We start from the raw sequence: 12,500 nt of genomic DNA on the forward strand, positions 1-12,500 counted from the left end.
GTAATACGACTTTTTTCTTTTGACACTTCTTTGTGTGTAATGTTTACTGTTCATTTTGATTGTTTATTTCCTTTTGTATATTATCTACCTCACTTGCTTTGGTAATGTTAACACGTTTCCCATGTCAATAAAGCCCTTGAATTGAATTGAGAGTGAGGGCGGGTGAGAGAGAGAGGGAGAGAGGGGGGGTGGCGAGAGAAATAGGTGTACAATGCTCAGGATGTAAATATCCAAATTATTGACCCTCCCTACCATACTACAGCTGGTAAAAACATCCGTACTAGTTTCTCCTATCTGAATTTCCCTATTGTTCTCCTTTTAGAGATGTTCTAGGTAACCATGGCTGCATGTATTATAAAATATCCTTTGAGTCACTGACAACAGGGACATTCTCTCTCGTCATATAATCCTTCTCCCTTCGCTCTCTCTTCCCTGTTTTCTCTCTCTCTTCTCCGTTCTGTCACTTTCTCCTTCTACTCTTTCTCTACCACTCTCTCTGTTCCCTGTTCTCTCTCTCAGCCGTCATCACACAGAGCGCTAGTTAGCTATCAGCCGTCATCACACAGAGCGCTAGTTAGCTATCAGCCGTCATCACACAGAGCGCTAGTTAGCTAACAGCCGTCATCACACAGAGCGCTAGTTAGCTGACAGCCGTCATCACAGAGACAGAGATAGCTAATTAACAGCCGTCATCACAGAGAGAGAGAGATAGCTAATTAACAGCCGTCATCACAGAGCGCTAGCTAGCTAACAGCCGTCATCACACAGAGCGCTAGCTAGCTAATTAACAGCCGTCATCACACAGAGAGAGCTAGCTAATTAACAGCCGTCATCACAGAGAGAGAGCTAGCTAATTAACAGCCGTCATCACACAGAGCGCTAGCTAGCTAACAGCCATCATCACAGGGACAGAGCTAGATAATTAACAGCTGTCATCAAACAGAGCGCTAGTTAGCTATCAGCCGTCATCACAGGGACAGAGCTAGATAATTAACAGCTGTCATCACAGAGAGAGAGCTAGCTAATTAATAGCCGTCATCAGACAGAGCGCTAGTTAGCTAACAGCCGTCATCACAGAGAGAGAGAGCTAGCTAATTAATAGCCGTCATCACATAGAGAGAGAGCTAGCTAGTTAATAGCCGTCCTCAGACAGAGAGAGAGAGCTAGCTAGCTAACAGACGTCATCACAGAGAGACCTGGCTAGCTAACAGCCATCATCACACAGAGAGAGCATTCCTTCTCGCCTTACAAGCTAATTCCATGTGAAAAAGGCCCATCCATGGTTCGCAGGTTCTCAATGCTGTTTCACTACCCTTCCACTGGCAGACCCTGTCATCCCCCCTATCTGAGGGAGAGAAGGGGGACTGGAGGGGTGTGTGTGGGAGGGTGGTGGTCCTCCTCCGTGACCCCCACGAATCTCCTCTCTAAGTTCCCACCAACAGGTACCCCTGGCTGGGGGTGGAGGGGGTTGGGGTGGGGGTGGTAGGTGGAGGGGGGGGTGATTACCTAGGGGGTCAGTGACAGGATGTTGGGAACAAAGAACAGTTCTTCAGATCCAATCCACAACCGGTGCTTGAACAGTCACGGAATTCAAAACAGCCACCCCAAACAAAGCACAGGTATTCATCCTTTTATACTGAGTTCAACTCACACCATTCACACAGAGAGAGATACCTACTTTATCATCAACTCACACCATTCACACAGAGAGAGATGCCTACTTTAACTCTTTGTACATAATATGACATTTGAAATGTCTTGATTCTTTTGGGAATGTAATTGTTACTGTTCATTTGTACTGTTTACTTCACTTTTGTTTATTTTCTACTTCACTTGTTTCGGCAATGTAATCATATGTTTCTCATGCCAATAAAGAGAGAGAGAGAGAGACAGAGAGAGAGAGAGAGAGAGAGAGAGAGAGAGAGAGAGAGAGAGAGAGAGAGAGACAGAGAGAGAGACAGAGAGACAGAGAGAGAGAGAGACAGAGACAGAGACAGAGAGAGAGAGACAGAGAGAGAGAGAGACAGAGAGAGAGACAGAGAGAGAGAGAGACAGAGAGAGAGAGAGAGAGAGAGACAGAGAGAGAGAGAGAGAGAGAGAGAGAGAGAGAGAGAGAGACAGAGAGAGAGACAGAGAGAGAGAGAGCGAGAGAGAGAGAGAGACAGAGAGAGAGACAGAGAGAGAGAGAGAGAGACAGAGAGAGAGACAGAGACAGAGAGAGAGAGAGAGAGAGAGAGAGAGAGAGAGAGAGAGAGAGAGAGAGAGAGAGAGAGAGAGAGAGAGAGAGAGAGACAGAGAGAGACAGAGAGAGAGAGAGAGAGAGAGAGACAGAGAGACAGAGAGAGAGAGAGAGAGAGAGACAGAGCGAGAGAGACAGAGAGAGAGATAGAGACAGAGAGAGAGAGAGAGAGAGAGAGAGAGAGAGAGAGAGAGAGAGAGAGAGAGAGAGAGAGAGAGAGAGAGAGAGAGAGAGAGAGAGAGAGAGAGAGAGAGAGAGAGAGAGAGAGAGAGAGAGAGAGAGAGAGAGAGAGAGAGAGAGAGAGAGAGAGCATATACACAGATACACATATTTCCCTCAGATTACACGGGTGAAATACCAGTGTACATCACAACAGCATGATCTGTGACCTGTTGCCACAAGAAAAGGGCAACCAGCGAAGAACAAACACCATTATAAATACAACCCATATCTATGCTTATTTATTTTCCCTTGTGTACTACAACTGTATATAGACATAATATGACATTTGAAATGTCTTTACTCTTTTGAAACTAATGTTTACTGTTAATTTTAATTGTTTATTTCATTTTTGTTTATTATCTACTTCACTTGTTTTGGCAATGTAAACATATGTCTCCTATGTCAGAGAGAGAGAGGAGAGAGGAGGAAGAGAGAGAGAGAGGAGGAAGACAGAGAGAGGGAAGAGAGATAATCAACGGGAGAGACAAATTTCTAATTGACTGAAACGCTGAAAATAAGTGACAGATCACTATGGTTGACTAGACAGAAACCCACAGGTAGACATTTAAGTATCTAAAACTATAAATACAATTCCTACGGGCAATCCTGCCACTTTTCAAAAGCATCATGCCAGTGTCTACAAAAAAGTATTTAGTCACACACCAATTGTGCAAGTTCTCCCACTTAAAAACATGAGAGAGGCCTGTAATTTTCATCATAGGTACACTTCAACTATGACAGACAAAATGAGGGAAAAAATGCAGAAAATCACATAGTAGGATTTTTTATGAATTTATTTGCAAATTATGGTGGAAAATAAGTATTTGGTCAATAACAAAAGTTTATCTCAATACTTTGTTTACCCTTTGTTGGCAATGACAGAGGTCAAATGTTTTCTGTAATTCTTCACAAGGTTTTCACACACTGTTGCTTGTATTTTGGCCCATTCCTCCATGCAGATCTCCTCTAGAGCAGTGATGTTTTGGAGCTGTTGCTGGGCAACACAGACTTTCAACTCCCTCCAAAGATTTTCTATGGGGTTGAGATCTGGGGACTGGCTAGGCCACTCCAGGACCTTGAAATGCTTCTTACGAAGCCGCTCCTTCGTTGCCCGGGCGGTGTGTTTGGAATCATGTCATGCTGAAAGACCCAGCCACGTTTCATCTTCAATGCCCTTGCTGATGGAAGGAGGTTTTCACTCAAAATCTCACGATACATGGCTCCATTCATTCTTTCTTTAACACGGATCAGTCGTCCTGGTCCCTTTGCAGAAAAACAGCCCCAAAGCATGATGTTTCTACCCCCATGCTTCACAGTAGGTGTGGTGTTCTTTGGATGCAACTCAGCATTCTTTGTCCTCCAAACATGACGAGTTGAGTTTTTACCAAAAAAGTTATATTTTGGTTTCATCTGACCATATGACATTCTCCCAATGTTCTTCTGGATCATCCAAATGCTCTCTAGCAAACTTCAGACGGGCCTGGACATGTACTGGCTTAAGCAGGGGGACACTTCTGGCACTGCAGGATTTGAGTCCCTGGCGGCGTAGTGTGTTACTGATGGGAGGCTTTGTTACTTTGGTCCGAGCTCTCTGCAGGTCATTCACTAGGTCCCCCCATGTGGTTCTGGCATTTTTGCTCACCGTTCTTGTGATCATTTTGACCCCACGGGGTGAGATCTTGCGTGGAGCTGTCTGTCTGTGTGTGTGTAGAGAATATTTTAACTCTCACACCGCAGTCTGGGAGCTATAAAATAACCCACTTTTACAGTATCACGATTTACAGTATCAGGGTTTACAGTATCAAGGTTTACAGTATCAGGGTTTACAGTATCAAGGTTTACAGTATCAAGGTTTACAGTATCAAAGTTTACAGTATCAGGGTTTACAGTATCAGGGTTTACAGTATCAAGGTTTACAGTATCAGGGTTTACAGTATCAAGGTTTACAGTATCAGGGTTTACAGTATCACGGTTTACAGTATCAGGGTTTACAGTATCAGGGTTTACAGTATCAAGGTTTACAGTAGCAGGGTTTACAGTATCAGGGTTTACAGTATCAAGGTTTACAGTATCAAGGTTTACAGTATCAGGGTTTACAGTATCAGGGTTTACAGTATCAAGGTTTACAGTATCAGGGTTTACAGAATCAGGGTTTACAGTATCAGGGTTTACAGTATCAAAGTATACAGTATCAGGGTTTACAGTATCAAGGTTTACAGTATCAGGGTGTACAGTATCAGGGTTTACAGTATCAGGGTTTACAGTATCAAGGTTTACAGTATCAGGGTTTACAGTATCAAGGTTTACAGTATCAAGGTTTACAGTATCAAAGTTTACAGTATCAGGGTTTACAGTATCAAGGTTTACAGTATCAAGGTTTACAGTATCCGGGTTTACAGTATCAAGGTTTACAGTATCAAGGTTTACAGTATCAAGGGGTCAAGGTTTACAGTAGGTTTCAGGGTTTACAGTATCAAGGTTTACAGTATCAAGGTTTACAGTATCAGGGTTTACAGTATCACAATTTACAGTATCAGGGTTTACAGTATCAGGGTTTACAGTATCAGGGTTTACAGTGTATCACAGTTTACAGTATCAAGGTTTACAGTATCAGGGTTGCTCAACAGGTACTAAATGTATATAATGTCTATAACTATAATGTGTTTTCCCAGCATTTGTGTGTGTGTTGTGCAGAACGTGGGTTGCCTCTCTCGCTCTTTCCCTCTCGTTCTCCCTCTCTCTTTTTGAACTCAAACGATTTATTCGGAAACGTGTTAACATTGCCAAAGCATATGGAATAGATAATAAACAAAATTTAAATAAACATTCAGAAAATAACAGTAAACATTACACTCACAAAAGTATCTCTCCCCCTCCTGTCTCAATCTCTCTGCCTCTCTCTCTGTCCCCCTCTCTCTCCCTCTCTCTCGCTCTCTCTCTGAGTGGTTTGCCCTCATGGCCTCTGTAGTCTAGACGGGAGGGCCGGGTTGTTTTCTCATCCAGGGAGGGGGAGACAGCAGGTTGGTACCCCACTGAGAGGGCAGAGCAGAGGGCTAGGTTAGGCCCAGAGAGGCCCCTGGTTCCCACATACCCTGCAGTTAGCATTACCATCAGGGACACACCTCACCAATAGTCTCTCTAATACACCACACAGAGACACAGCACCAATTGTCTCTCTAATACACCACACAGAGACAATGCACCAATAGTCTCTCTAATACACCACACAGAGACACAGCACCAATAGTCTCTCTAATACACCACACAGGAGACAATGCACCAATAGTCTCTCTAATACACCACACAGAGACAATGCACCAATAATTTCTACTTGGTTAGCTGCTGCCTGGTTAGCTACTACTTGGTTAGCTGCTGCCTGGTTAGCTGCTACTTGGTTAGCTGCTGCCTGGTTAGCTGCTACTTGGTTAGCTGCTGCCTGGTTAGCTGCTACTTGGTTAGCTGCTGCCTGGTTAGCTGCTGCCTGGTTAGCTGCTACTTGGTTAGCTGCTGCCTGGTTAGCTGCTACTTGGTTAGCTGCTGCCTGGTTAGCTGCTACTTGGTTAGCTGCTGCCTGGTTATCCTGTACTTGGTTAGCTGCTGCCTGGTTAGCTGTTACTTGATTAGCTGCTGCCTGGTTAGCTTCTACTTGGTTAGCTGCTGCCTGGTTATCCTGTACTTGGTTATCCTCTACCTGGTTATCTTCTGCTTGATTAGCTGCTGCCTGGTTATCTGCTGCCTGGTTAGCTGCTACTTGGTTAGCTGCTGCCTGGTTAGCTGCTACTTGGTTAGCTGCTGCCTGGTTAGCTGCTACTTGATTAGCTGCTGCCTGGTTAGCTGCTACTTGATTAGCTGCTGCCTGGTTAGCTGCTACTTGGTTAGCTGCTGCCTGGTTATCCTGTACTTGGTTAGCTGCTGCCTGGTTAGCTGCTACTTGATTAGCTGCTGCCTGGTTATCTTCTACTTGGTTAGCTGCTGCCTGGTTAGCTTCTACTTGGTTAGCTGCTGCCTGGTTATCCTGTACTTGGTTAGCTGCTGCCTGGTTAGCTGCTACTTGATTAGCTGCTGCCTGGTTAGCTGCTACTTGGTTAGCTGCTGCCTGGTTATCCTGTACTTGGTTAGCTGCTGCCTGGTTAGCTGTTACTTGATTAGCTGCTGCCTGGTTATCCTGTACTTGGTTATCCTCTCCCTGGTTATCTTCTGCTTGATTAGCTGCTGCCTGGTTATCTGCTGTCTGTCTGCCTGGTTATCTGCTGTCTGGCTGCTTGGTTACCTGCTGTCTGGCTGCTTGGTTACCTGCTGTCTGTCTGCTTGGTTATCTGCTGTCTGGCTGCTTGGTTACCTGCTGTCTGGCTGCTTGGTTACCTGCTGTCTGGCTGCCTGATTATCTGCTGTCTGGCTGCCTGATTATCTGCTGCCTGGCTGCTTGGTTATCTGCTGTCTGGCTGCCTGGTTATCTGCTGTCTGGCTGCCTGATTATCTGCTGCCTGGCTGCTTGGTTATCTTCTGTCTGGCTGCTGGGATTTATAGTGGACCTCTATTTAGCTACAGCTGTTTGTAAATCAGAGCGAAAGAAAGAGGAAATGTCATGCAGGCCTCGCTGTGACAACTCACAGGAACAATCCCAAATGGCAAATTATTCCCTATATAGTGCACTACTTTTGACCAGAGCCCATTTACTATATAGTGCACTACTTTTGACCAGAGCCCATTTACTATATAGTGCACTACTTTTTACCAGGGCATTGACAGTATCCAAAGTTTGAGTTTATTTTTTACAGGGACAGTGAACATCAATCAAGGTTTCAGTAAAAGTGCCGGTTTCAGCCAGCCGGCTAATTTTCAACCGCAGTCCCTGGGCAGGGTATAAAGTAGTGCACTAAGTGGGAATATTTGGTATTTGGTATTTTATTAGGATCCCCATTAGCTGTTGCAAAAGCAGCAGCCACACTTCCTGGGGTTCCACACAGAACACAGAACACAAAACACAGAACACAGAACACAAAACACAGAACACAGAACTCAGAAAACAGAATACAGAATACAGAACACAGAACACAGAACTCAGAACACAGAACACAAAACATAATGTAGAATGACATAATGCAGAACATCAATAGACAAGAACAGCTCAAGGTCAGAACTTACATTAAAAAAAATACATATCAATATATACACACAAACTATCTAGGTGAAATAGGGTGTCATTTGGGTGGTACACAGGGCATTAACACTCCCACTGCAGGGGCCTACGTTGATGATAACCATGTGGAAACAGGCGTATCAACAGGTAGATGATGGAGATGGGGGATTAAAATTAGCATGCTATTTTCTATTCTAGATTTAAAAACTGGAAAAACGCAGGGACTTTAAAGTGTCAAAACCTAAAGTCATAACGTCCTTAGTTGAGATAGATCAGAGAACAATGTGCATCATAAAACCATTTTATAAAAGCAGCGAACGGTTGAACTGCTGACAACACAGGACAGATGTTGGAAGAAACAACATATTGAAGCTTTTGTTACAAACTGCCATTTTTGCAAATGACTGGGGCACATCTATTAAAAAGAAAGTGCAGTTTTTCTGGATTGTAGTGATTGGTCGAAAGCATGAGGAAATATTTAACCAGCCAATTGCAGTCAATTATTTTGATCACGACGACTGTGTTTGTAATCTCTCAGTCACTCTACTCCTTTGGCTGTCTGACAGAGGGAAAACAAACATTTTATTTCTCTCTCTCTCTCTCTCTCTCTCTCTCTCTCTCTCTCTCTCTCTCTCTCTCTCTCTCTCTCTCTCTCTCTCTCTCAACCCCTTCATCTTCCTCTCTTTCTCCCCTCTCTCCCTTTTTTCTCTCTTTCTTCCCCAGAACATGCTGGTGACTAATACGGTTTGGCAGACCGGCCACAACTCTCTTCAGGCTTAAATATCAAACCAAACATTTCCTCTGCTGAGAGGGGTGGTCAGCCTGGAGTAGTACACTGAGGTTCGGTCCCAAACAGCACCCTATTCCCTACATAGTGCACTACTGTTGACCAGAGCCAACGGAAAGACCTGGGTCACGGGTGTCAAATTCACCAGAACAGAGAAAGATAGAGGGAGAGAGACATACAGGGAGAGGAGAGGAGAGGGAGAGAGACAGACAGGGAGAGAAGAGGAGAGGGAGAGAGACATACAGTGAGAGAAGAGGAGAGGGAGAGAGACATACAGGGAGAGAAGAGGAGAGGGAGAGAGACAGACAGGGAGAGAAGAGGAGAGGGAGAGAGACATACAGTGAGAGAAGAGGAGAGGGAGAGAGACAGACAGGGAGAGAAGAGGAGAGGGAGAGAGACATACAGTGAGAGAAGAGGAGAGGGAGAGAGACAGACAGGGAGAGAAGAGGAGAGGGAGAGAGACAGACAGGGGGAGAGAAGAGGAGAGGGAGAGAGACAGACAGGGAGAGAAGAGGAGAGGGAGAGAGACAGAGACAGGGAGAGAAGAGGAGAGGGAGAGAGACAGACAGGGAGACAGACAGGGAGAGGAGAGGGAGAGAGACAGACAGGGAGAGAAGAGGAGAGGGAGAGAGACAGACATGGAGAGAAGAGGAGAGGGAGAGAGACAGACAGGGAGAGAAGAGGAGAGGGAGAGACAGACAGACAGGGAGAGAGAGAGGAGAGGGAGAGAGACATACAGTGAGAGACAGAGAGAGGAGGGAGAGAGACAGACAGGGAGAGAAGAGGAGAGGACAGACAGGGAGAGAAGGAGAGAGACATACAGGGAGCGAAGAGGAGAGGGAGAGAGACAGGGAGAGAAGAGGAGAGGGAGAGAGACATACAGGGAGAGAAGAGGAGAGGGAGAGAGACAGACAGGGAGAGGAGAGGGAGAGAGACAGACAGGGAGAGAAGAGGAGAGGGAGAGAGACAGACAGGGAGAGAAGAGAAGAGGAGAGGGAGAGAGACAGACAGACAGGGAGAGAAGAGGAGAGGAAGAGAGACAGACATGGAGAGAAGAGGAGAGGGAGAGAGACAGACAGACAGACAGAGAGACAGACAGAGAAGAGGAGAGGGAGAGACAGACAGACATGGAGAGAGACAGACATGGAGAGAAGAAGAGAGGGAGAGAGACAGACAGACAGGGAGAGAAGAGGAGAGGGAGAGAGACAGACATGGAGAGAAGAGGAGAGGGAGAGAGACAGACAGGGAGAGAAGAGGAGAGGGAGAGAGACAGACAGGGAGAGAAGAGGAGAGGGAGAGAGGCAGACAGGGAGAGAAGAGGAGAGGGAGAGAGACAGACAGGGAGAGAAGAGGGGAGGGAGAGAGGCAGACAGGGAGAGAAGAGGAGAGGGAGAGAGACCGACAGGGAGAGAAGAGGAGAGGGAGAGGAGATGTAGAGAGAGGAGATGTAGAGAGAATGAGAGGAGAGGAGGGGAGCAGAGGAGAGGAGATGTAGAGAGAGGATAGGAGATGTAGAGAGAGGAAGAGGAGAGGAGGGGAGCAGTGAAGAGGATAGGAGATGTAGAGAGAATGAGAGGAGAGGGGAGGAGAGGAGAGGAGATGTAGAGAGAGGATAGGAGATGTAGAGAGAGGATAGGAGATGTAGAGAGAGGATAGGAGATGTAGAGAGAGGATAGGAGATGTAGAGAGAATGAGAGGAGAGGAGGGGAGCAGAGGAGAGGATAGGAGATGTAGAGAGAGAAACAGTAGAGTCAAATTTCCTCAGTTGCTATGGGAGAGAAGAGGGGTCGGTCAGGAGCGAGGGCTCCCGACCGGCCCAGGAATGATGACAGACTGAGGGACTGACAGCACATGTAAAATTCATAGTGTCCCTTGGGCCTGGTAACTGAGAACTGGGCTCAATTGGCTCCCCGCTATTAAATGGTTGTTGATGCTTTTGCTAAAACTTTAATGGACCTGGTCTGTAGTCTGTAATGTAATGTAATGTAATGTAATGTCTACACTACTGATGCACCTGGTCTGTAGTCTGTAATGTAATGTAATGTAATGTAATGTCTACACTACTGATGCACCTGGTCTGTAGTCTGTAATGTAATGTAATGTAATGTAATGTAATGTCTACACTACTGATGCACCTGGTCTGTAGTCTGTAGTCTGTAATGTAATGTAATGTAATGTAATGTAATGTAATGTAATGTAATGTCTACACTACTGATGCATCTGGTCTGTAGTCTGTAATGTAATGTAATGTATATACTCATGTTGAGATCGAGGAGGAGGAGGAGGAGGAGGTCGAGGAGGAGGATGAGAGGGAGGAGGAGGAGGAGGGGGGGAGGAGGAGGATGGGGAGGAGGAGGAGAGGGAGGAGGAGGAGGAGGGAGGGAGGAGGAGGAGGAGAAGGAGGAGGAGGAGGGGGAGGAGGAGGGAGGGAGGAGGAGGAGGAGGAGGAGGAGGAGGGAGGAGGGAGGAGGAGGAGGAGGAGGTGGAGGGGGAGGAGGAGGGGGAGGAGGAGGAGGTGGAGGAGAGGGAGGTGTGTGGGCGTGGATGTATCTAGCGAGCAGAAAGAGAGACCAGGTCCTCTTATAGGTCAGTTCTCTGGAATATAAGGGGGTTTGAAGGAAGAGAGAACAAGAGAAGGGGACAAAACGCTCAGAGGTATTAGAATAGAATAAAAGAGAGACTCTGCCACGTACCTCCAAGTCGTTGAAGAATAAATGAGAGTCTGCCAAGTTAAAGATCATCTCCTCCATCCTCAGTCCCAGTGACACCGACGTCGGGGGATCCTGGAGAATATCATCGACACATCACGGCAAAGCATACAACAGATACCAATGATCATCATTTATGTAAACGTACCGGTTCTTGTAAATAACGTAGATTGATGCATTGACGACGTACAGGTTCTTGTAAATAACATAGATTGATGCGTTGTTTTATTTTTTTGCAAAACACATTATATCTGTTGTTGATCCTGTATATTTGATCCTGTATATTTGATCCCGTATATTTGATCCTGTAAATGTGATCCCATATATTTAATCCTGTATATTTGATCCCATATATTTGATCCTGTATATTTACATTTACATTTACATTTAAGTCATTTAGCAGACGCTCTTATCCAGAGCGACTTACAAATTGGTGCATTCACCTTATGACATCCAGTGGAACAGTCACTTTACTATAGTGCATCTAAAACTTAAGGGGGGGGGGGTGAGAGGGATTACTTATCCTATCCTATTTGCCTGTGATATGTGGTTGTCTCACCTAGCTATCTGAAGATAATTACTCTAGGTCACTCTAGATAAGAGCATTTGGTACATGACTAAATTGTCAAAGGTAAATGTTTTCCATACAGATCACATATTGCTGAATTAAGTTATTATAAATTATACTTTTTTTATTATTGTTTTCACAAACGCATCATTTGTACAGATATTTATTCAAATGTAGTTTTTTATTACACTGCACTGTGTGAAACCTAGGTGTAATTATTCATCTGAGAATTTGGCAGTCTTATGTTATATTGTATTTTATTTACCGTTTATTTAACTAGTCGGTTAAAGAAGTTATTTTACAATGACAGCCTGCCCCGGCCAAATCCTCCCCTAACCCGGACGCTGCTGGGCCAGTTGTGCTCCGTCCTATGAGACTCCTGCTCAGTGCCTTAGACCGCTGTACCACACAGGATTAAATAGCATATATAGCATTTTCCTACAAAACATCATTATTTTTCTCTTTGAAAATGAAACCATAAAGTGATAGATTTTAAACAAATACACGTCTTTCATTGAACAACCCCATGCCATGATTAGATTTGTTTTTAAAACACACCAATCTTTTTCATAATTTCTTTAAACAATAAAACCTCATTTACCAACATTTCTGAAAATGTATAGCATTTTGGATTGAAACTCTTCCACTGATGATTTGTCTCTATCTATCTATCTATCTATCTATCTATCTATCTATCTATCTATCTATCTATCTATCTATCTATCTATCTATCTATCTATCTATCTATCTATCTTATCTATCGAGACTTTTACACCTTTGGAATTCTCCTACATTCCAGAACACTACGACCTCATAAAGAGGAGAAGAAATTCTAG

At 44.8% G+C, this 12,500-nt stretch overlaps 1 protein-coding gene across 23 annotated transcripts in view; it reads right to left on the reverse strand.

Moving 5' to 3' along the window:
* Window positions 1-12,500, reverse strand: part of LOC123991433 (eyes absent homolog 1) — a 150,429-nt gene that overhangs the window by 40,871 nt on the left and 97,058 nt on the right. For all 23 annotated transcript variants that reach the window (XM_046293044.1, XM_046293038.1, XM_046293032.1 and 20 more), the window contains one exon: window positions 11,082-11,171. In XM_046293044.1, coding sequence (XP_046149000.1) covers window positions 11,082-11,171 — 90 coding nt within the window. The remainder of the gene's footprint in view (window positions 1-11,081; window positions 11,172-12,500) is intronic.

Source organism: Oncorhynchus gorbuscha, linkage group LG12, assembly GCF_021184085.1.
Source record: "Oncorhynchus gorbuscha isolate QuinsamMale2020 ecotype Even-year linkage group LG12, OgorEven_v1.0, whole genome shotgun sequence".
In the NCBI taxonomy this organism is placed as follows: Eukaryota; Metazoa; Chordata; class Actinopteri; order Salmoniformes; family Salmonidae; genus Oncorhynchus; species Oncorhynchus gorbuscha.